The sequence below is a fragment of the Petaurus breviceps genome, unplaced genomic scaffold (genome assembly GCF_028583685.1).
Source record: "Petaurus breviceps papuanus isolate PSGF00001 unplaced genomic scaffold, PetGlider_PUasm1.0 227, whole genome shotgun sequence".
In the NCBI taxonomy this organism is placed as follows: domain Eukaryota; kingdom Metazoa; phylum Chordata; class Mammalia; order Diprotodontia; family Petauridae; genus Petaurus; species Petaurus breviceps.
In genome coordinates, this window is record NW_027185896.1 from 12,955,107 (window position 1) to 12,981,075 (window position 25,969).

Consider the following 25,969-nt stretch of genomic DNA (forward strand, 5'->3'; position numbering starts at 1 on the left):
ATATATAGATGTGACTCATGTGCATAGTGGTAATAATTAAACCCACAGGAACTGATGAGGTCACAAAGAGAGACAGTGCAGAAGGCCCTGGGCAGAGCTTTGGCAAAGGAGACTGAGGAATGGTTAGAGTCCCAGGGATGGGGAACCCACAGCCTCAAGGCCACACGTGGCCTTCTAGGTCCTTGGGTGCAACCTTTTGACTAAGTACAAGTTTTACAGAACAAATCCTTTTATGAATGGAATTTGTTCTGTGAAGTTTGGACTCAGTCAGAGGGCTGCACTTGAGATCGCACTTGTCTAACCATTAGACAGACTGGAGGAAGAGAACCAGCATCAAGTAGTACCATGAAGACCCAGAAAGATGAGACTCTCCAGGCGGGAAGGGTAGTCAGCCATGTCAAATGGCAGCAGACGGGGGGGAAATCTGGGCTTTAAGAGATTGTAAGTAACTTTGATGTAAGATGTAAGATTTCAGTGACTTTGGATGGAGCAGTTTCAGAGAGTCATGAGGTCAGATTACAAAGTGAGAGGAAAGAAAAGGGAGTTGGGGAGCATAGATATTTGTTTCCCTAGGAAAGATATACAACAGTAGTTTAAGGGATTGTTGGGCTCTAGTGAATTTTTTTAAGGATGGAGGAGATTTGAGTAGGTTTGAGGACAGTATTTAAGGAACCATTAAATAAAGGGAGATATTGAAGATTAGAGGGAAGGATGATTGAGGTTGCAATCTGCTGGGGAACCTGAAAGGGGTAGGATTCAAAGGCACATATAGTTTGGTTTTCCTAAGGAAAAGAGCCACCTCATCCTCGCAGAATGGGGAAAACAAGAAGAGAGTAAAGCATGATGTCAAGGAATTTTGAGATGAAGGGGAAAAGATGGAGTTTATGTTGAATGGAGACAATTTTCTAAGAAAACTAAGAGATGAGGTCAGCTAAGAGAGTGGGGAAGCCTTGAAGAGCAAAGAAAAGGTAAAGAATAGCCTCTGAGAAGAGTGAGAAAAGGAAGAGGTTAGGGAGGAGTAAAAGCTCCGCCTTTTGGGGCAGCCAGGTGCTAAAGTGCACAGAGCAACAGTGCTGGAGTCAGGAGGACCCGAGTTCAAATATGACTTCAGAAACTTGACACTTACTAGCTATGTGACCCTAGGCAAGTCACTTAACCCAGACTGCCTCACACAAAAAACCCACCAAAACAAACAAAAAAAGCATTGCCTTTCTTCAGTGAGGGTCCAGTTGAAGTTGGACAGCATTAATACATGATGTACCCAGTAAGCATGGCTGTGAGATGTCAGCTCCATTTAACAGCATGAGGAGCAAATGGTAAGAGTCATCCAAAGGTGAGGCTTGACAAAGAATGAGTATCAATAGGACAAGATAATGAATCAGGAAAAGATCAGATTTAAGAAGAGTGAGGCATTGTAAGAGCAATGCTACTTGCAGCTGCTATGGGGGTCTAAGACCAATATCACCAGCATGCAGGAGGGCTGCTAGAACAGGTTCTTTGATCTGCTTTTCTAAAGGAAAGCAATTCAAAAGGGATCAACAATCTTACTGTAATCAAACGTACGTACCCTTTACTTAGTTCAGGGGAAAATGGGATGGGAAAACAGAGGTAAAGATTGGGTATGGTTTTCTCTTGTGTGGCTGCTGATTAACATAGGGATAGGGAGAGACACAGGTCACGGAAAATTGTTAGGGATAATAGTGGTAAGTAATAGCAAATGAATAACAAAACTCCCAGTCTTCCAGTCACTCTGTGGGGGTGAAGGTGGGGCGGTAAGGAGGAAAAGAGTTGGGGGGGGGGGGCAGGAATATGGTGTTGCCTGGTTGGTGGCAGAGAACCATCCATCCTTCACACTCAACCAGATCCAGGCTCTTGATGTAGAGATCTGGTCATGTAATTCATTCAAGGCCCTTCTGTTTTAACTTCCCTTCTATGGATTACATAATCCGGAAAAATTGAGCTGCTGGACCCCCTTGTGCTTTCCTATCACTACCCTTTAAAAGCTCATGCATTCTAAGCTTTTCTCTGTGACTGGAGTGTTCTCCCTTCACTTCTCTGCCTTTTGAATTCCTACACATTCTTTAAAGTCAAACTCAAATGGCCTCTTCTTCAGGAAGCCTTCTCTGATCCCCCACCACACAGAAACAACATTCTCCTCCATCCTCAATTACCAGATTTCATATAGCATTTTTCTTAAGATTTTGTACTATGGGGGCAGCCAGGTGGCTCAGCAAGTAAGAGCACTGGCTCCAGTGTCGAGATGACCTGGATCAAATCCAGGCTCAGATACTCAGCACCACACCCAGAAATAACTGGCCGTGTAACCTTGAGCAAGTTACTTAACCCCGATTGCTTTAAAAAAAAAAAAAGATTTTGTACTATATTGCTTATCTCACTTCTGGACTATGAAATCCATAAATGTCTTAGCAAAACTTTGTATCTCTCTGGAAAATATGTTTAATATCAGATTGTACACTGTCTTGGAGAGGGGGGAGGAGAAAGTGGGGGAGAAAATTCAAAACTCAAAATCTTATGTAAGTGAATGCTGAAAACTAAAAAGAAATAAATAAATTGTAAACATTGTATCTCCTCTAGAAAGGAGAAGAAAAATCAGTACATAGCAGACACACACACACAAAACAATGCTGGATTTAGTTATATTTGTAGTGATTAGGGTTCCTTTTGAAGTATTCAGGACATTTGGGTAAAGAAAAGCAAATCTCTCCCTTCCATTTATTGATTGACTGATGAAAGACCAGCTAATCAAAGCACTAAGAACGTCCAGCAAAGGATGCCATTTATTATTTCAGTCACATTGCTCTTGCTGACAGTCTCAGTGCTGTCCCACATCATATCCAGCCCATTGCTCCAATAATCAGTCACTGCAAAGCATCTGTCTGGGTTGATCCTAGCTTTGATGAGAGGGAACAAGTACAGCGCTAAGTGATAGATGTTGGCCTCAGCTTGCCTTCTGTACGGCCTCATCCGTGGGTTCCTTCCAGCTAAACACTATATGGGTGCACAGAAGTTTTCTAAGCAGCCATGATATATGTAGAGAGACCTTTCAGGGGTTCTTTTTACTGAATTAATAATAATAGCTCTTGATTTTGGAGCAGAACCAAGATGGCGGAGTAAAAGCAGGAACTTACTTAAGCTCCTGCTCCAATAACCTCCAATACCTAAAAAATGACTCTAAACAAACTTTAGAGCTACAGAACCCACAAAGTGACAGAGAGAAACAAATCTCCCACTGAAGGCAGCCTGGCAGGATGACAGGAAAGGTCTATTACACCGAGCTGGCAGCCAAGCACAGTCCCGCTTGAGCCACCTGGGCCCAGACCCAGGGCAGCTCTGACCAGCAGCACAGACAGGCCAGAGCAGACTTCAGGATAGTGAATCACCAGCAGTTGTGGTGGTTTACAGACTTCTCCACCCATAAATGCCAAAGAGAAAGTAAAAGGTTAGTAGAGAACTCTGTTGGAACTGGGTGACAGAAGAGTGGGAGTCCAGCCCCTACCCCTAGGGCGAGAGGTGGCAGAGGCACCTTGGCTGCAGCTGCTACCATGTGGCTGCTTCCAGAGCTCCTCGCCTGCAGATCATAGGGGGTCCAAATGACCATTCAGAGGGTAATTGCTCTTGCTTTGACCTGCTTGGATCCAGGTTGCTATGTTAGGTGATGGTCCTGGGGTGAGAAATGCCACTATGCCAGAGCTTGTGGTGGCTGTGGAGAAGGCATCCTCCTCATAGCTCTGACAACATTTGCAAAAGCCCCAGCAATTTGGGACACAGCTCTCTGCACTCTGGAAGCAGAGTTTTACCATGGCACGGAGTTCAAAAGTCAGGTAATTGGCTGGCAAGATGAGCAAGCAGAGGAAGCACAATCAGACCATAGAATCCTTTTTTGGGGACAAAAAGGATCAAAACATGGAACCAGAAGAAGACAACAAAGTCAGAACTCCTGCATCAAAAGCTTCCAAGAAAAATATGAACTGGTCCCAGGAGGAGCTCAAGAAGGATTTTGAAAATCAAGTAAGAGAAGTAGAGGAAAAATTGGGAAGAGAAATGAGAGTGATGCAAGAAAATAATGAAAAGTGAGTCAACAGCCCACTAAAGGACACCCCCAAAATACTGAAGAAAATAACATCTTAAAAAATAGACTAGGGGCGGCTAGGTGGCGCAGTGAATAGAGCACCGGTCCTGGAGTCAGAACGACCTGAGTTCAAATTCGGCCTCAGACACTTCACACAAAAACTAGTCATGTGATCTTGGGCAAGTCACTTAACCCCAACTGCCCTCCAAAAAGCAAAAAAAAAAAAAAATAGACTAACTCAAATGGTAAAAGAGGCCCAAAAAGCCAATGAGGAGAAGAATGCCTTAAAAAGTCAAACTGACCAGATGGAAAAGGAATTTCAAAAATTCCATGGAGAGAATCATTCCCTCCAAATTAGATTGGAGCAAATGAAAGTTAATGATTTTATGAGAAATCAAGATACTATAAAAACAGATCCAAACAAATGAAAAAATAGAAGGCAATGTGAAATATCTCACTGGAAAAACCACTGACCTGGAAAAAAGATCCAGGAGAGGTAATTTAAAAATTATTGGACTACCTGAAAGCCATGATCAAAAAAAGAGCCTAGAAATAATAATAGCTCTCGGTTATGTGACACTTTAAGGTGTTCAAGTTTTCTTCACAATAATCCTGCGAGGGAAGTAAAACAAGGCAAGGACAAAGAGATCTGAAAAGTGGCACAACTCACCCATAAGCACACAACTAGTGAGTATTAGAAGCAGGATTTGAATTCAGACTGCTTGACTCCATGAGCAGCATACCACACCATACCACACATCACACTGTCCCCTTTACAAAGGACCAAGTGTCATGAAATACCCCTAATGAAGAGCTCTTCAGTCTATCATGACTGCATGTACATACACGCCAGTTCATTGCTATTCAGTTTGGTCATACTCTTCAAAAGAATTGTAGGATGCACAAATTTAGAGACCTCTCCAATCCAAATGTTCACATGGACTATGTGTGCCAGACAGAAGGCAGAGCCTTCTGAGCTTGGACTGGTCTGATCAGCCACAGTTGGATATACTGTGCCTTTACCCCAACATAGTGACATCATTTCGGTTCTCTTCAAGCACTGAAGGACAACAACCAACCATCATACCTTCACTTGTGTAAGGTTCAACTTACCTAAAATTTTGCACATGACCAGCACTGAGATATGTTTGCTATTTCCAGATTTGTTTGGGGATCTTGGAGCATAAGCCTTAAAATCCTAAATGTCTCTCACATGTAATGATTCCTCTATCATTTATATGAATGTCATCAGGTTTTCTTTCTATTAATACTTTGAAATTCTGAGAATAAAGACTCTCTAAACCATATACTGCAAGCATTACATGCTTTCTCTGGTTTATACTTGTCCATTCCTTCAGCCCACCTGGGTGACCACAGAGACTCTCCTTCCTTCTTCCCCCACCAAGGGGTTTCTCTTCTCTTCCCTGTCATAGAAACTCTGCTATTGGCTTCAATAATAACCCTCTATCCTTAGTTCTCACCTTACCCTAGGTCTAGTCTAGAGTAAGGTCTCATTTTGTTTCCACTGACATAAGAGGAAGAGATTTCTACAATCTGATCTAGCTAAAGAGGGGATTCATTGGGTCCTAAAAGGCTGGTGAAGCTATGGAAGTAGAGTAAGCAAAAATGTGAAGAAACTAAGAAAATAAGGCATATAAAGAAGGAAAGAGGAGAGGGCAACTATGGACCAGGAAGCCTTCCTGCCTGGGCCACTCCTACACACATTTTCCAGAAGATCCTTTATAATATAAAACACAGAATTTCATCCTTAGAGATCATCTAGCATGGATTTCTCATTCTACAGATGAGGAAACTGAGGCTCATGGAGGGAAAGCAATTTCTCCCAGCAGCAAGTAAAAGTAAGAAAACCAAGACTAGAAAGTAGATCTTCTGACTCAGAAACCAGCATTCTTTCCACTATACTACACTTCCTAATGCCCCTTCAGGGAGTCAGCTGAAAGTATTTACTGAGCAGTATTTGAAAAACTTTTAACCTGTTCTCTCTCTCTGGTTCTCAGTTCCCTCATCTGTGAAATGAAGGAGTTGGACCAAATTATGACTGACATCCCTTCAAGTACTAAGACTTTTCATCCCTTATGACTCTGCAATGCCAAGGAAATACTGGGGCAAACTGGGCTTCCCTTGAGGAAGGTCAGAACTTGCTGAGGTCAATATTGACTATTCCCCTCCTCCCCCTCCCCCTATCCTCCTATGGGGCTCAGCCACAGGCACAATGTCTTAGAGCCAACCAGAGTTCCTCATCTCATATAGTAGCCCTTCTCCATCACATTTCTAGACTATGAGATTTGCAATCTACTGTATACTTTTGCTGCAAAAGATAATCACTGAGACAATTTTTCTCTGAAGCAGTGATAGCTCAAGTTATAACTTCCCCTGACTTCCTTATTGCAGGGAAGTATCCCTCTTACACACACACACACACACACACACACACACAATTTCTCACATACCCCAATACACATACTATATGGCCCCAGTAAAGAACCCTGGGCAAGGTATCAGGAGCTAGGGTCCTAATCCTGGCTCTACCACCACCACCGAGCTATGTGACCCATGATACACATGGACTTGCAGTGTAAACTCATGGAGTCAGATTAGTCTAGCACTAGTCCATAAGTGCTAGAAGAGACAGACCATGTAGTACAAATTCTTCATCTCACAGATAAGAAGTTAAGTCATTTTTCCAAGTTCTGCAGCCCTACCTGTGAAAGCCCATCGGTCTTCTTCTATTTTCTTCTTGAGGTGTTTTATTTCAAAATCCTTTTCTTTCACCAGTTTATACAATCTTCCATTTTCATCTACAATTTCTCTGAGTTGTTCATGGAGTTGTTCAATCTCTTCTTCAAGCAACCTACAAGTCAAACCAGTCATTATTCCATTTACTGTTTCCTCCACTAACATTCTCCTTCAGTGAATCCCCATGATGTGGAAAGGAATCCATGTTCTCAAATTATCTCAAAACAACACACAGTTCCTCCCAAATTAGAAAGGTTCCAAACGGACTGTGTATCTGTCAGTTGAGACCCAGCCTCATTAAACTCAGAGAAGGTCACCACCAGAGGGTTGGCCAGCAGGTGATAAATGAATGCTTTTAGTCACAACACAGAAAGAGCCAGAAGACATGGTGGAAGCACCCAAACCCAAACTTGAATGATCACTGATCATTCTAGTATTGAATGAATGCAATGAGACCTTGAGAGACATTTAGGGAAAATGACAAGGATAGCAATCCCTCCTGCTGTTACAAAGATCAATCACAGCATACTAAGAAAACAAAAAAGGACCTCCATTGAACTTTATGTAGAAGCCAGAGTTCATTTGTGTGTGGTTACATCCTGAGAAGATTGAGGCAAAAAGGAAAGGGCAAAGGGCAAAAGGGAAAATGATAGAGGATGAGCTTTAAAGAAGCCTCATAAACATACCATCATATTAAAACCAATCAGCTCCTGGGAAACCCACTAACATTATGCTGAACATATTTCTTTAATGCAAAACACTCTTCTTTCCACAGAGGAAATCAAGTGAATAAACAAAATCATAATGAGCATTCATTTCAATTTGACTTTAAATGCTGCACAAATACATTTGTACAAAATTATGTAAACAGAGCACAGGCCTTCAATCAAATGTACCAAACACTAAAAGCAAATACTACACTGAAATCAATCTCTCGTACTTAGAAGAAAAAAAAAAACCCTAAACATAATGATTTTGGAACCAATATCTTCCACCATTTCTCTTATTCCCTCTTTCTTCCATAACTTCATATTTCTCCTCATGGAAATTTGCTGGGCACATGTGTCCATTTACCTTTGGCTGAAGGTATCTTTGGCTGGTTGCCCACCCTCTCGAAGCAAGTTTAACTCATTCTGGATTCCAAATGTCGCCTTTGGGTCATTTCCACCTCCTTTGAGGCTCATATGTTTTTCCCTTTTTTTCTCCAGCTGTCTTTGTAACCTTTTGTGCTGCTGTTCCTGTAAAGCCTTAAACTGAAGCCGTAAATTCTCATGCATCCCTTCTTCAGATTCCATTATGTACTAAAAAACAAAACAAAATACAACCAGGAAGTTGATTAATAAGAGAATCAGAGAATTTAGATGATGCTTTCTGAAAACTTTTTTTCTTTGGCCTTTGGAGGGCAATTAGGGTTAAGTAACTTGCCCAAAGTTACATGGCTAGTTTTTTTGTGTGGGTGTTAAGTGTCTGAAGCCAGAACCAAACTCAGGTCCTCCTGATTCCAGGGTCGGTGCTTTTACTTACTGCGCCACCTAGCCACCCTGAAAATTTCTTTATTAGATTTTTTTAAGATTTCAAATTTATATTTTTTTAATTTAAAAAAACCTAGTTTCTCTCTATCACACCTTCATCCACCCCACCGGAAAAAAAAAGAAAAAGAAAGATAAAATCCTTTATATACAGCAAAGCAAAACAAATCTCTGAATTGGCCGTGTCCAAAAAAGTATCTCACACTACACCCCAAGTTCTTCATCTCTCTGTGGGGAGCATGCTTCACCATTGCATACTCTGGAATTATGGTTGGTCATTGTGTTGACCAAAGTTCTTAAATTTTCCAAAGTTGTCAGTGTTGTGATTGTTACAACTTGTTCTCCTGGTTGTGTTCACTTCACTCTTTTTCAGTGTAGACAAATCTTTCCAGGTTTCCTTGAAACCAAAAGTTAGGTGGTTCATTGGATAAAGTCCTGGGTCTGGAGTCAGAAAAACCTGAATTCAAATCCAGCCTCAGACACTTCTTAGCTGTGTGTCCTTGGGCAGGTCACTTAACCTCTGTTTGTCTTCATTTCTTCAACTATAAAACAAAGATTGTAATAGCACCTACCTCTCAGAGTAGTTCTGAGATTCAAATGAGACAATAATGGTAAAGTGCAAGTAAAAGCCATATAAATGCTAGCTACAATTATTGTTATTAAACCATCCCCTTTGCCTTTTTTATAACAATAATATTCTATTCTTCATATGTCATAACTTAATCAACTATTCCCCAGCGGGTTGGCTTCCATCCCTTAGTTTCCAGTTGAGAGGCTATAAATATTTTTGTACATGGGGTATCCTCTTCCCTACCTTTGATTTCTTTGGGGCATAAACTTAGCATTGGTATTTATAGTTGGGTCAACAGATATGCACAGTTTATTAACTTTTGGAGTACAGCTAGACCAATTCACAGCTCCACCAAAAGGGCATAAATGTGCTTGTGTTCCACATAGCCTCCAACAATTGTAATTTTCTTTCTTGTAAACTTTGCCAATCTGATGGCTGGGAAACAGAATCTCAGATTGTCTTTACTGTACATTTCTCTAATTATTCGTGATTTGGGGTGTTTATTCATATGGCTGTTGATGACTTCGATTTCTTCTTTTTGAAACTATCATTTCATATCCTTTGACCACTTATCAATTGGAAAATAGCTCTTATTCTGATAAATTCAAAACTTTCTGAAAACCTCAACAAAATGATCACAAAAATCCATCATATAGCACCTCATTAGAACAGATTCATTTACAATCAGTTAGCAAGTATGTATTAAGTGTTCTAATATTAACTAGGTAAAAAAAGTGTAGTTGAAGAGAAAGAGCATTGGGTTAGACATCAGAAAACCTGGGTTCGAATCTCAGTCTGATCTCTTATTGGGTCTGTCACCATGATCAAGTAAGTCACTTAGCCTTGCTAAGCTGTAGTTCCTCTTCTATAAAAGGGGACAATAACGCTACCTACTCTTGCTGGCTTATTTTGAGAAACACTTTATAAACCTTAAAGTCCTTATAGGAATTAGATATGTCCTAATTTTATTGTCATTCATTAACAGACACCTGCCACATATAAAACACTACACCAAGTGCTAGGGGAGATACAAAATAAAAATTTGGCTCAACCCCTGCTATTCTGACATTTGGAGGAGAGGTACAAGCTGAGTGAGCCCTTCCCAGTCTCCCCAATTAATCTCATAGTCTTTTCTATTTCTCATGTTCCATATCTAATTCAGTTCACCAAACATTAGGAATTGACTTACTATGTTCTGTTCAAAGAGAGGGGGAAGAGGTCTGAGATGTCGTTTAGATAAGGCATGTTCAGAGGACAGAATGTCACTCAGTTTGGCTAGAGCATAGACTACATGGAGGAAAGTACTAGGGTATGAGACTGGAAAGATAGAGTTGTGCCAGATTGTAGAAGCCCTTCAATGCCAGTTAAAGGAATTTAAACTTGATTAAGTAGGTAATGTGAGCAGCTAGGTTGCACAGTGGATAGAGCTCCAAGTCTGGGATCAGGAAGTTCAAATCTTGCCTCAGACAGTCTGTGTGACCCTAGACAAGTCACTTTACCCTATTTGTCTCAGTTTCCTCATCTGTAAAATGAGCTGCAGAAGGAAATGGAGAACCATTTCAGTATCTTTGCCAAGAAAACCCCAAATGGATCTATTTAGAAATTTATCAATTGAGGGAGTAGAAGCGCGACCTTTCCGCGGCTCTGGCTTCCACCTTCCTCAATCCATGTAAAAAGGGGACTCTAAACAAACTTTGGAGCTGCAGAACCCACAAAATGACACAGAGAAGCTAACCTCCCGCTGAGGACAGCAGCACAGCGCTCTGGGAGCCAAGCACAGCCCACACCGAGGCTTTAGCCCCAGGGCAGGTCTGACCAGCCACCGGCCAGAGGGACTCCAGATCAGCAGCAGCTGTGGCCGTTTCCAGATTTATCAACACATAGATGCAAAGGACAAAGTAAGAGGTCAGTGCAATCTGGACTTTGGGACCAGTAAGTGGGAGTTCATGGTTTTTACCCCCAGGGCGAGAAGCCTCTGAGACACCGGCAGAGCCAGCCAGTGCCACATGGCAGCTTCAGCTCCTGGCCTGCAGAGTGTAGGGGGACCAAGAATCAGTCTGAGGGGTAATCACTCTTGCTTTAACCTGCTTGGATCTGGATTGCAGTCTAGGGTGGAGGTCCTGGGGTGTGTGTCCAGCTTGCCAAAGCATAGGGAGACCTCAGAGAGGGCACCCATCTAATACATCCAGCAGCTGAGAAAACCCCAGTGTTTGGGACGAAAGCTCCCCTGTCTGGAGGCAGTCTTACAGTGGCAAAAAGCCCAAAAGTCAAGTAATTGAGTGGAAAAAGCAGCAGGCAAAGGAAACAAAGGAGACAGAAGATTCCAACATTACACTCCTATTTTGGGGACAAAAAGGAGCAAAGCATGGAACAGGAAGAAAACAGTGAAGTCAGAACTCCTGTACCAAAAGCTTCAAAGGAAAATACAAGCTGGTTACAGGTCATAGAGGACCTTAAGAAGCAGGTAAGAGAAGTAGAGGAAAAATTGGGAAGAGAAATGAGGACAATGCAAGAAAATTATGAAATGAGAGTCAACAGCCTGACTGAGGAAAATAATACCTTAAAAAACAGACTGACTCAAATGGCAAAGGAGGCTCAAAAAGGCAATGAGGAGAAGAATGCCTTAAAAAGCCAAATTTGCCAGATGGAAAAAGAATCTCAGAAGCTCACTGAGGAGAATCATCGCTTCAGAATTAGATTGGAGCAAATGGAAGCTAATGACTATATGAGAAATCAAGATGCTGTTAAACAGATCCAAACAAATGAAAGAATAGAAGGCAATGTGAACTATCTCATGGGAAAAACCACTGACCTGGAAAATAGATCCAGGAAAGAGAATTTAAAAATTATTGGACTACCTGAAAGCCATGATCAAAGTAAGAACCTAGAAATCATCCTCCAGGAAGTTCTCAAAGAAAACTGCCCTGATGTTTTAGAACCAGAGGGCAAAATAGAGGTTGAAAGAATCCACTGATCACCCCCTGAAAAATATCCCCAAAAGAAAACTCCTAGGAATATTATAGCCAGGTTCCAGAATTCCCAGATTAAGGAGAGAATATTACAAGCAGCCAGGAAGAAACAATTTGAATATTGTGGAAACACAATCAGGATAACCCAGAATCTGGCAGCTTCTACATTGAGGGATCGAAGGGCTTGGAATATGATATTCCAGAGGGCAAAGGAGCTGTAATTAAAACCAAGAGTCACCTACCCAGCAAAACTGAGTATCATGTTCCAGGGGAAATAGAGGAATAGAGGACTTTCAAGCATTCTTGCTGAAAAAACCAGAATTGAATAGAAAATTTCACATTCAGATACAAGAAGCAAGAGAAGCATGAGAAGGTAAACAGGGAAAAGAAATCATAAGGAACTAATCAAAGTTGAACTATTAACATTCCTACATGGAAAAACAATAATTGTAACTTATGAAACTTTTCTCAGTAGTTGAAGGGATTTTATATATATATATATGTGTGTGTGTGTGTGTGTGTGTGTGTGTGTGTGTGTTTGTGTGTATGTCTATATATGAGGGTATATGGGCATATGAATACATATGTGAATGTGTGTATATATGTTTACAGGTATACATAGATAGAGGGCACAGGACCAATTTAACAGGAAGGGATGATACTTAAAAGGTGAAATTAAGAGGTGAGAGGAATATAATGAGAGGAGATGGGGAGAGACAGATTGGGGTAAACTATCTCATACAGAAGAGGCAAGGGAAAATGGTTACAATGGAGGGGAAGAATAGGAAGGCAAAAGGGAATGGGTCAACCTTATTCCCATTGAATCTGGCTTGAGGAGGGAATGAAATACACACTAAATAGGGTATCTCACCCTCCAGGAGAATATATAGTGCTTTTACAAACTTTAATATTAATAACAATAAATAACAAATCACAAAGGAGATTTTAAACTTTTTTATATTTAGATTTTTTAACTAATATCAATTTAGCTAATAACAATAAATAACAAACATCACAAAGGGATATGTTATGATGTAAGATTCCTAAGAACAGATTCAGAGAGAGAAAAGCAGATCCAGGAGAACAACACAGTTGATGACAGTAAAAATATAAAGGAAGCCAGACTGAGAAATTGTAATAATCTGTCCCAATGCTGGACAACACATAATGATATCTCTCTCTCTCACACACACAGACACATATAACTGTGTGGATATATACACACACACATATATATATAATATACAGTTTATATTATAATACACACATACACATATGGCTCAGTGCAAAGAATGTTGAGTGCTGGATTTGAAATCAGAGTACTGGGCCTCAGTTTCCTCATCTGTAAAATGATGATGACCTCTGAAATCCTTTCAATCTCTAAATCTATGATCCCATGACCTTTGAGGTCCCTTCTCTCTAACCTTGTGCTCCTAGAATACTCTTGAGAGAGGTAGAGCTCTTCCAGGAATGTTGCATACATTATAAGTCTCAGCCACTGAATCTGTTGTTTTTTACATAACTGGGTTTTTTTCTGTTACAAAGGAAAGTTCAGTTCCAGAGTGGAGTTAGGAGCTATATATTGAGATATGGGTGTGATGTAAAAACAACATCAGTAATTTTTTTTAAAGAATGAACTTGATATCAAATGATTTCCTTATTACCTGTATGACCTTTAATAGTCACTTCCTTTTCTGAGCCTCAGTTCCCCCAAATGTAAAATACTGGTCTCTGAGGTTCCTTTCAAGTCTAAATCCTATCTTACTATAATCTTTCTTTGCCTTTGAAGGCCTGCGCAGAGCCATACCTTACCACTCACACTGGAAACAATCTCTCTCTCCTATGAGTTCCTCTTAGTCCCCTGCCTGTGCCCCTCATGTGACACCAATCATACATTCTCTTTGACTTCTTTCTTTTTTTTTAATCAAATTGTCCAAAGACTTTTTTTTTCCTCAAAAATATCACCTCTCTACTATTATCTGGTACTGTTATTTAATTTTTTTTAATGCCTGTCATATCCCCATTTCAACTGAAGGCTCCTTGAGGTCAGGGACCCTGAACTTCACAGGAGACAGCCAGGTGGTGCCATGGGTAAGAAGACCCCAGACTCAGAGTCAGGAAGCCTGGAGTTCAAATTTGACCTCACACATTAGCTTTGTGACCCTGGAAAAAAATCCCTTAACTGTGTTTGTCTCCGTGTCCTCATCTCTAAAATGGGGATAATAATAGCACTTACCTCCCAGAGTTGTTGTGAAGATCAAGTGAGATAACATCTATAAAGTACTTTGTAAACCTTAGACCACTTCAGAACTTGCCACTTTTATTATGAGACATATATCCCCTACAGAATCAGTCTGTACAGTTACAGAGAGGTATGCCGTAAGCACAATTTTATTATTTGGTTGTGGTACAATTTTTAGCTCTTCCTGAGTTCATCAAATATTTACATTTTCCCTAAGTGCTTGATATACTTGAAAAGATAAACAACTGTTGCTCCAATATCACCTTTTGTCAACATCCTGGCTAACACTGTAGTTAAGTGCTACTCAGATGAGTGAGCAACATTAGGAGTCATTTCAGCTGATTTACCGTGTTTAAACAAGCACAATTTAATGACAATTAAAGGAGCACACAAACAAAATTAGAGCTGGGCAGATGAAAAGGTCAATAGAAGGTTGTTGATACAGTGCAGATTATAAAAGCAACAATATTCTTTCTTCCCCAAATCAGAATTGGCATCTGCCTTTGTAGTATGCCTAGAAATCATTGCCACTACAGAACACAGTAAACACATCCATGTATGTTTAAATAAGGTTTGTGTATACTTCACTAATTCAGAGATCCATTTGTTCATCAATGGAGGCAAATTCCCTCCAGCAATGCTGATCACTGCCTCTTCCAATCTTAGTCTTCTTGGCTTACTATGTCCAAAATGATTCGTCCCCTGGCAGTCCTCAAAGGGCAAGCACAAAGTCTGTTTACAAACTGGTCGTTTAAAGCCTTATCAATTTGGTAGCATTTGCAGAAGTTTATAAACCATTGGTCTAACCTTCAAGAACCCAGAATCACTTTCCATAGCTCCATGAAGAAGGACTTTAGGAATTATAGCTGAAATGGACCCTATAGATCACCTGGCCTATTTCTCTTGTTTTATTGATGAAACTATGGTTTATAAATACACATTAAAATATTTTTGGTTTTGCTTTCTTCCTGGTTTCTGTTTAGAATATCCTAGCACTCTTCCTTGTCTATGTAAATACTATACCTGCCTCAGGACCCAGCTCACCCTCTATGAAACTGATAGATCCAGCCACAATGAACTCTTACCCCAGGACTTATTACCTTGCCACTCACTTGACTCTTGGCTCTCTGATGCCTGCCCTCCTGAAAATCATGAATTAATGGTGAGGCATCACTTGCAAAAAAGCAGAACTCTTGACATCTGATATTTGGCCGAGGGTGGCTTAATGGAAAATGTGAATATCCATTTCTTTAGGGTACTTTAAGACTAATCCCACACCAATGCCTCCACTTAATCTTCAACTCTTTATGATTGGGTTTTGATCCTCCCTACTCTGTTGACATTTTCTCAAAGGTCACCAAGGCTAAATGCAATATCTTTTATTTAGTCTTCATCATCTCTACTTCTCTCCTCCTATATATTCTCTTCTCCTTTGGTTTTAGAGACTCAATATTCACTTGGTTTTAACTCCTGTATCTCTAACCACTCCTCTGTCTCATGTGCTGGTTCCTTATTCTTTTTCTAACCCCTTGAGTTGAGTGTTTCCCAAAGGCCTGTCTCTGACCTCTTTGTCTTTTTACACTCTTTCCACTGGAAATTTTATTTACTCTCAAAGCTTCAACTATTTCCTCTAAGCAAATGACTCCCAAACCTACATTTATAGTCCTGACCTCTTTCTTCTGGGCTTCAGACCTGCATCTTCCATATGAAAACATCACATTGACAACTGACTCTCAGCATGTCCAAAACAAAAAAAATGTTCATTATCTTTCCCCAAAAAACCCTCCTCTTCCTCCTGCCTTCATTATTTTGATCTGTAGCCCTATCATTCACCTTCACTGTCTCTCCTGCATTTGTGACTTTTTGAGTATGTTGGACTCTTCCCCCTCCTTCAGCTCACAAATCCAGTCAGTGACAGAGTCCTGTGAATTTCACCTCCTAAAACATCTCACATCTGTCCTCCACTGCCACCCCCCTAGTACAGACCCTCTTTCTCACCTTCCTGACTTCCACCCTCTCCTTTCTCCAATCTACCCTTCAAAACTGTGAAGGAATAGTCTTTGTTGGGCATAAAGTTGAGAGGCATCAATGGTGACACAGAGAAAGCACACAGATAGAGTCCTGAAGTCAGATTTACCCCTAGCGGGCCTTAAGGAACCAAACTGTACATTAGAAAAGAGTCACTGATCTCCATGAGTAGAGGAAGGTTCCTCAGGGGTGTTCTCTACACCAATGAAATCACAGGTTGGACCAATAAAAATGGGTAAACTTAGTGATATTACTTTTCATCTCAAAAAAAAAAAAGCAAAACCACATTCAGAAAAAGAACCATGTAGTCTGAATACATACTTTTTCCTCTCTTTTTTTGTTTCTTCTTTCTCTTGGTTCCTCTCATTGGTTCTAATTCTTCTTTAAAACATAACTAACATGAAAATATGTTTAATATGAATGTATATGTATATGTTGTATATGTAGAGCCTATATCAGACATTTGCCATTTTGGAGGGGGAGAATGGAAGGGGGGCAATTTGGAACTCGAAATCTTATGGAAGTGAATGTTGAAAATTAAAAATTGGGGCGGCCAGGTAGCACAGCAAGTAAGAGCACCGGCTCCAGTGTCAGAACGACCTGGAGATCGAATCCCGGGCTCAGACACTTAGCACCCACTCAGAAACACCTGGCCGTGTAACCTTGAGCAAGTTACTTAACCCCAATTGCTTAGGGGCGGCCAGGTGGCTCAGCGAGTAAGAGCACCGGCTCCAGTGTTGGGACAACCTGGAGATCGAATCCCAGGCTCAGACACTCAGCACCACACCCAGAAATAACTGGCCGTGTAACCTTGAGCAAGTTACTTAACCCTGATTGCTTAAAAAAAAAAAAAATAATTAATTAAAAAAAATAAGTGATTGAGGAGGCTAGGGTGGTGCAGTGAATAGAGCACTGGCCCCATGAGTTCAAGTCCTGCCTCAGACACTTAACACAACCCAACTGCCCTCCAAAAAAAGCAAAAAAAAAAAAAAAGTGATTCCCTATTGCCTAAAGAGTCTAACACTGACACTCCTTAGCCTGTCATTTGTAGGTCCCATACCACCTGATGTTACTCTAGCTTTCCAGCCTTACCTCATATTATTGCCTTCCATATACTATATGCTCTAATCAAATTGAACTATTCTCTGATTTCTAAACATGCTCTGCATTCACTCTCCTCTGAGAAATTGCCTTCCCTCCCCAAGCAAGGTCTGTGAAAAAGTCAACTCAAATGCTGCCTCCACCTGGAATGCTTCTCAGAAGCCCCCTGTTGACAACAAATTTTCCCCTTTTTGTTTGTTCTTCTCTTATGTATTTATTATAACTATTTGTGTTGGTGTTGCCCAACTAGTCCATAAGCCCGGATTGAGGAACTTCAGCCTCGAAGCCACATATGGCCCTCTACATCCTCAAATGCTGTCCTTTGACTGAATCCAAACTTCATAGAACAAAATCCCCTTAATAAAAGGTATAGTATAAGCTCCCTGACAGCAAGGCTGTACTTTACCTAAACAATATTCCCCAATGTCTAGTACAGGGCTCTGTACACAGTAGGTGCTTAATAAATTTGGAATTAATAAATAATTACAAATGGCTGACAATTACACAGTACTGTACAAAATACTATTCACTAATCCTCACAACAACCCTAAGAAGTAGAAAGACTAGGTATACCCATTTAAAGATAGTAATAATATCTCTTTTCTATAGAATTTTAAAGTTTATAGAGAGCGTCCAGAATAATAACCCTTTGAGGCTGGGAGTACAAGTAACATTCCCACTTTACAGATGAGGAAACTGAGCCTCAGAGAGTCGCCCAAATTAAAACAAAGCTAGTATGTAGCAGCCCTAAGGACTGAACCCAGGTCTCTCGATTTCAGATCCAAAACCCTTCCCAATACACCATAGTTACAGACCTGAACACATAGCCCCACACATATTAGGTGTTTGTTACGTATTCAATGATTCATCCGCTGATACCTGATTGTTGAAAACAGTTGGGGATATCCCAGATTTAATATATATGAGGGGTGCCAGTCTATGAGGAAGTACTTGAAGGCCACATGGAAACAAGCCTCAGATGTATGTCATGGGCCTAAATGTCAGATGCTATTTTTAGAGACCACAGTGGGGAGGCTGGGAGTAACCAGAATGAAAGATGTGAGATAGAAAAATTGTAGAGTTTGTTGACTTCAGAACTAAATACTCAGATGCAATGATTAATGATTTCTACCATCCTGAAAGAGGTGCCCCCAAGGGATCTGGCAACACCTGTACAGTTCAGTATTTTGGTTAGTGACTTGGAGGAAGAAATGAATGGCAAAATTTCAGATGATGAAAGGTATGGAGGGATCACTAATGCATTACATTACAGGATCCAAAAAGGATAGAATGATAAATGGAATCTAACAGGATGAATCTAAAAGTGATAAATATAATATGATATAAATATGGTGATATATAAATTAAATATATTATAATGTATCTAATTCTATAATATATAATAGTATAATAAATGCACTAGGGTTCAAACAATCAACTATACAAGTAGAGACCAGAAGAGAAATACCTAAACAGTAGTTCATGAGAATAATATCTTGGGAGGTTAGGGTTAGGGAAAGTACTGCAATATCAACATGAATCAACAATGTATTAAGCAGCCAAACCTGCTAATATGATCTTGGACTTCATTAATGAATATCTAGTGTTCAGAGTGAGGTAAGTGAGAGTCTTTCACCTGTATTCTGTGCTCATAAGACCATATCTGTAGGATAGTTCCCAGTTCTGGGCTCCATATTTTAGGAAAATGACACCAGACAAATTGCAGTGTCCAGAGAATCAGATGATGGATCAAAGGATCTGGAGATAGAGAAGATCTTAGAGCTTTTCTAGTCTAGCCACCTCATTTTATAGGAACATAAGGAAATTAAGGTGAACAGGACTTGGATGGTAAAGGAACATGGCCATGTTTAGCCTAGAAAAGAAAATTTAGGAGGAACATGAATGTTATCTCCAAGTTTCCAAAGGGCTCCTACAGAGGAGTGGAATAAGACTTATTCTGTGGAGCTTGGGAGGAAAGAACTAGGAGTAATAGGGGAAAGAAGGCAAGTTTCTGTTTCATGTAAAAAACAGACAAAAAATTTCCTAACAATTAGAGTTCTCCCAAAATACAGCTGTAAATTCAGAGGCAGTAAGCTCCCCATCACTATAGATCTTCAGGAAAGGATCAGCTAGCTGACTTCCTCCTAGATGTTTTGGAGAGGAAATCTATTTTTCGGGTACAGGGTGACTTGGGTGGCCTTTGAGGCCTCTTCCAGTTCTCACTCTGTGTTGAGCAGTTCTCTTAAGATTTGGGGGGGGGGGTGTGGAGGAGTCTCTTGATGCATAGAATGACCTAGGGTGAAAACAGCGCATGGTGGTGGAGAGGGGAAGGAGAAAGGGGGGTCTGGGTATTGAGGGGGTGGTGGATTTGTCTCAGTGGCTGCGGCAGAAAATGCGTGTCTGTGAGAGGCTCACTTTTTGGTTGCCCCGCGCCCTGTATGCCTAGGATGATGCCCGTGTGAGCTGGCTGCCTGCTTGGGTGACCTGTGAGTAAGAGAAATCAGTCCCTGAGAGTCAGGTAGGCTTCAGGAACCGGTCTGCCCAAGACACTAGTTCCTCCGTCAGTTTGTCGGGGAGGGGGCTCTGTCCACAGGTGTATCTGTTTGTCTGGCGGGTGGAGTCTGTCTGTATCTGTCTGTGTTTGGGGAGGGGGAAGGAGGGGCCTGCTTCTCTGACCAGAGAAGAGCTGCGCCTTCATTTTACAGCTAAAGAAACAGGCCCGGAGCAATGAGCAGGATTCAAACCGCGGTCCCATGACTCCAGGCTCGGCGCTCCCTGGGGAGCATCTCTGCTGTGCTGCAAGCCGGGGCTCGGCCCGTCTGTCCACGCGTCCGTCCGTCCGTCTGTCTGGGGGGACGGAAGTTCAGGGCGGGTCTGCGGGTTCGGCCCGCGGCTAGGCACTCACCCAAGCGAAGGGGCCCAGGCCGGGGCCGGGGTGGAATGGGTTTCGCTCTGTCTTGGACTCGGCTGAGCACCAAGGCGCCTCTGTCGTCACTCACCCAGGGATGCCGGGGACGCGCTGCCCCGAGCAACAGTCACCACGGCAACTGCGCCGCGTGACGTCATCATGCCCCTACGGAAGCCGAAACGGGAGCAGCGGCCGCCCGGCCTCGGCGTGAGGCCACGTGGGGTGGCGGTGTACTTCACGTTCCCTGCTCTAGGGAATAGACGGCCTGAGGCAGGGAGCGGGGAAGTTCAATGCCTAGCTTGGGCAGCCTCCTGCAGGAAACCTTCCCTGACTTCACCCCAACCCCGGGTCTTTCACGCTGAGCAGGTCTCCTGCCCTTCTCCCCGTCACAGCTTGGGGTATAGACTTGGCTCAGCCGGGAGCCCCGAGGTCACAGGGCTAGCAATTGTCAGGCAGAATTTGAACTCGGTTCTTTGAACCGCAGGCTGGCGTTCTACCCACCTAACGGCCTCAAGGTGCTCATTTTGCACTGAGGGAGCCTGATGCAGACAGTCGTGTAAACAGGAGGTCCGCAGGGTGGGTGGGAGGCGATCTGGGGGAGGTGCCAGCGCTGCTGGAGGACCGCATGCAGAAGGGAAGGAAGGGGCTCAGTGGGATAGAGGCCATCGGAGGTGGGGCTGGGGCCAAACTCCCGCTAGGACAGTAGAATGCACATCGGTCCTGCATTCGGGACCTGAGTCCAGTCCTATCCCTGATACTTTCTAGCTATGTGACATTGTTCAGCCCTGCCAACTCACCCGTGACCCCATCTGGGGTGTTCTTGGCAAAGATATTGCGGCGGTTTGCCATTTCCTTCTCCGGCCCATTTTACAGATGGAGAAACTGAGGCCATCAGGGTTAAATGACTTAACCAGGGTCACACAGCTAGCAAGTGTGACAGCAGATTTGAACTCAGGAATGACTCCAAGCCCATTGCTCCGTGCACTATGGCACCACCTATTGACAGGTCACTTAATTTTTCTGGGCCTAAGCCCGGCTGTAAAATAGTAATAATGCTTAACTGGGGAGTACAAAGTATATCCCCTATATACAGGCCATACTTGATGGAGACAGGGCTGACTGCCCCTTCTCCTCTGGATTATTGAAGGTCATCCCCTTTGGCCCCAGAACAGCACCCAGAGGGGCTAGAACCAAGAGTGGAAGTACCAAGAAAGGGAAAGGGCTGGAACAGCAAAATAAGAAATGTAGTCAAGCAACATTATGGTGGCAAGACAGTCACATGAAGGCCGGTCCATTTGCATGAGCCCCACACTCACCACACTGTAGTTATGGGGACTATGGGTCTCTGGGACCTGTGGGAGGAAGGGGTTCTCTTGACTTGTTCTTGAATGTGAGCCCTTTCTGTATTTTAATGTATTAATTAATATATTACCTAATTTTACATATAATACTAGTATCATATATAATATTAATAATTTGCCGTATTGGTACGTTTGAAGCTTTCTTAGCCTTAAAAAAAAGGACAAGAGTAAGAAACTGGTGGTTTCCTTGGAAGGAGATACTGTGCCCAGGTCTAAATGGGTGGAGGCAGCAAATCAGGTAAGGGAGAGTCCCACAAAATTATACAGGCCCTTCAGGTTGGGAGGAGCCCGTTGATCTAACACAAGGGTTACGTTTGGGGATGGGGGGAGGAAATGGACTTTGCCAGAATGACAGATTTTATAGATGGATCTTTATTTAGACAGAGAGATATACATATAGACATAAAGAATGGTATTTAGATTGGTAGTTTTGTATTCTAGCATAGGCAATAGCAATTGTATATTTTAAATATTTGCAATAGCAGTGGCCAAATCCAAATAGCTTCCCGGTAAGCACGAAGGCAACACAAGCCTTGTACTTTTGTGTGTTTTGGAAGATGTTTGTGAATGACTTCTGTGGCAGCCCAGTTACTAATGGGCTGGTAGACAGTGTGTGTTTGGACCCTCACAAAAGATTGCTAATTTGGGATATCTATGGATTGTGAGAAGTAGGTAGGTAATACAGTGGGTGGAGGACCCTGCTTAGAGTCTGGAAGATGTGAGTTCAAATTAGATCTAAGAACAAGATTGGAATGCATGAACGACACATTGGACTGTGAGTTCCTTGAGAATTATTGTTGCGTATCCCCGGTGTTTAGTGTTTAGCTGTTGTGAGGAAAATACTGTGCCAACCTTAGAAATGGGGGGCTATTACTTTGTATCCCACAACTAGTCAAAGTGGGCTGAGAGGAAGCTGCTGAAAAGGGGACAGAGTGCTTTGAAAGAGCTTTGTATATCTCCCCTCGGATCTCTCAGACAGCCTCAGGTGCCTAAGTAATGTTTAGCAGTTCCAAAACAAGAAAGGTGGAAAGCACTTGAGACTCCAAACAAGTAGTCATAGAAATAGATGGTCCCACCAATACTGAGTCAAATCTGGCTCTGACCACCAGGTGGCACTGTTGCCTACTAGCAGGAATAGGGACTTGAAAATGTCCAGATGTGAATGGAAATTTTATTACTATTTGAATGCAGCAACAGTCTGATGCTGGACATTAGCCCAGGAGGTTAGCTGATGTCCACCAAATGCCCAGAAAAAAAATGGCTCTCCATTTAGTTTGCATACAAAGAACACTGTGTTTGGAGTCAGAGAAACAAATTGTGAGTCTTAGTTCTGTAGTTTATTACCGGCTACATGACTTTGGACTAACTCAATTTAGACTAGGTGGTTTATAAGGCCCTTTCCATCTATAAATCCTGTGGTCCGTAGTCTATAAATTCCATGGTCCTGTGCTTTTCTCTTACCAAGCCTTTTCTCTCACTGCCTCCTACACCATCTTCCAAGTGGAATTATTTATCATCAAGAGGTCTTTTCCAGTGTCCCAGCCCCCAACCCATCTGCTAGGTCCTTCCCCTTGAAGGCTACCTTTCATCCTGATTTGTGTATATGTTGTTTCTCCCTTTAGGCTGCAAGCTCCTTGAGGAAACTGATCAATTTTGCTTTTTCTTCCTATCCCCCAACTTTTAGCACATTGTCTGGAATAGTAATTGCTTAATAAATGCTTGCTAATTGATTGATTTGTAATTCAGGCTTTAAGTAGGACCCATTTACTCCAGTTTATGCAAATCTCCAATATTTTTACTTTGAAGTCTTCTAGCATTTAATGAGCTGCATTTGATTATGTCTAAGAGATTTGTATTGGTTAACTAGGTGGTTCAGTGGGTGGAGCAAAGGGCTTGCAATCAGGAAGACTCATTTTCCTGAGTTCAAATGTGGCCTCAGACACTTACTTGCTGTGTGACCCTACCCTGTCTGCTTCAGTTCATTCATCAGTAAAATGATATGAAGAAGGAAAGAACAAACCACTCCACTCTAGTATCCTTGCCAAGGGGTCACAAATTCAGACATGACTAAAGAAAGAAAGAAAATAAACATGAGATAATAGAGAATGAATGCTAGACCTGAAATCAAGGAAAGGTAGTTCACATTCCAGCTCCCAAAAAAGCTATTTTGACCCTGGCTGAAAGATTGAACTCAGTTTCCTCCTCTGTGAAATGGACATCATAATCTTGGTATTCCTGTCACCTTGCATTGTTGTGAAGGAGCCCTCTCTTAACCAATCTGACCATGTTATTCTCTTACTCAAAAACCTTCAGAAGGTCCTAATGCCTCTATGATAAAAGATAAATTCCTTTCCTTTTGTAAGAGGGAATTTGAGGACAACTTTATGGGGAAACAAGATGAACAAAAGAGACACTCTTATATCCAGTTATAGTCCCTTGACTCTAGGCAGAATTATATTGTGTACCACAGCTGATCAACCAGGTCATCACTAAACCTGCAACTACCCAGACTCCTCTGACTCTACGTTGTATACCCAGAGATAGTCTACTTAGAAAGGACTACTACCCAAATTTCACTCTGTGAATGAAGCTTCCAGCTAGGGAGCTCTTAATCTTTTTCCTGTGTACCCCTCTATGTCAGTCTGTCATACTATGGACCCCTTCTTCGAATAATTTTTGGAAGGAACAGAAATTAGTGAGAGAACCTAAAACTAGTTTGGGCTATGTTGAGTTTGAGGTTCTTAAAATCCTCCATTTGAACATGATTACAAAACATTTAGAAATATAAGTTGCTTCCCAAACTCTAGGTCACTAAGTCAACTAAACAATGTGTATAAATACTGGTGTTTACTATGCATCTGTGGTAGCTGCTGGGGATACAAAGACATAAGTGAAATTTAGTCCCTACTCTCAAGGAACTTATATTCTAGTGGGATAGACAATGTATGCACATACACGAAAATATATGCAAAACAAAGACAAGGTAATTTGGTGGGCAGTGGGGAAGCATCTGCAGTTAGGGAGATGAGGAAGGGTCTTGTAGAAGGTAGTGCTGGGGTTAAGCTTGAAAGGAAATGAAGGCTTCTAAGAGGCAGAGGGTGAAGAACAAGCATGTTCCAGGAATGGGGTATAACTTTTTTCAGTGAGACAGAGATGGGAGATGTAACATAATGGGAAAAGTAGAAAGACAATGTGGTTAGACTGTAAGAATGTATTTAGGGGAGTAATATAGAATTAAGTTGGAAAGTCAAAGCTACTTTGGGCATCTGTTTCCTTAAGCAAAAGGGAAAATGGGAATAATTATTGCAGCCCAGAGTAGTTAATAAGGTGCTTTGGAGTAATAAGTACCATTATGAAAAACACAGGACTGATCTTCTGAACTCTCAAAGCTTAAAGGGGTAGGGGTTGGAGTGGGAGTGCAGTATGATAAGTATCTTCAAGTATTTAAGGACTGTGACAGGGACGAGAGATTAGACATGTTCACTTTGGGTCCTCCACTAGGAACAATAGGGAGAAAGTTGTAAAAAGACAAAGTTAGGCTGTGTTTTAGGAGAAAAAAAAAACTTTTTAACTAATAGAATTGTCCCCAAAGGGAACAGGTTGCCTTGACTGGTGGCTGGTTCTCTCTTATTGGAGATCTTTAAGCAGAAGCTGGATGACCATGTCCGTATTTTGTAAGTGAGAATAATGTTCCTGGTTGGGTTAAATCAAATTTTTAGGGCTGTCGTGTGGGCTTTAGGTCTCTTCCAGTTCTAAAATTCTGTGATTGATTTTATTCAAGTTTCTAAAACATTTAAATTGATCCCTGACAGTTTTACTTCTGTTGTAGGGACCTTAACTTGGAGAAACTGTGATATAGGCAAAAGACAGTGGATTTGGTTTAAAAAAAAAAAAAACCTGGGTTGAAAATCATGCCGTGTCACTTACTAGACATGTAAAAAGAGAATCAGAGACAGAGCCCCCTTTGTGGAAGGAGCCATAGACTCAGAATCAGGTGATCTGGGTTAAAGTCCTGACACTAACCAGTGTGCCCCCTGAGTTCCCCTACCCTTCATCTCTTAATCCGGGGGCCAAACTGAGCACATCTAATCTCTCTTCTATATTATAGTCCTTAAATACTTGATAGTTATCTCTAACAAACCACCTCCCCACTTCCTACCTCTCTATGCTTTGAGAATTCAGATCAACTCTTCCAAACCCTTTAGGCCCTAATTTTTTCCCCTGTAAAATAAGATGGTTGGGTGATGATGTCCCTTCCAATTTTATAATCCTAAATTTCACTCCCCTGCTGAGTAAAAATTATCCAAGATAGCAGAGTAAACATTTTGTTTAAAATATCACCACCAGAAAGTAGAAGTTTTGAAATAAATCACTCTGAATGGCATTTCAAAGTTCAATGAAAACATCTAGTGA

At 41.7% G+C, this 25,969-nt stretch overlaps 1 protein-coding gene across 1 annotated transcript in view; it reads right to left on the reverse strand.

Moving 5' to 3' along the window:
• CCDC13 (coiled-coil domain containing 13) overlaps positions 1 to 8,144 on the reverse strand; it is a 108,598-nt gene extending 100,454 nt beyond the window's left edge. Inside the window, exons 1-2 of the mRNA XM_069095824.1 lie at positions 7,922 to 8,144; positions 6,814 to 6,962 (exon numbers count right to left, since the gene is read on the reverse strand). Coding sequence (XP_068951925.1) covers positions 6,814 to 6,962; positions 7,922 to 8,142 — 370 coding nt within the window. The 5' untranslated portion in view covers positions 8,143 to 8,144. The remainder of the gene's footprint in view (positions 1 to 6,813; positions 6,963 to 7,921) is intronic.
• Between the last annotated feature and the right edge of the window lie 17,825 nt (positions 8,145 to 25,969).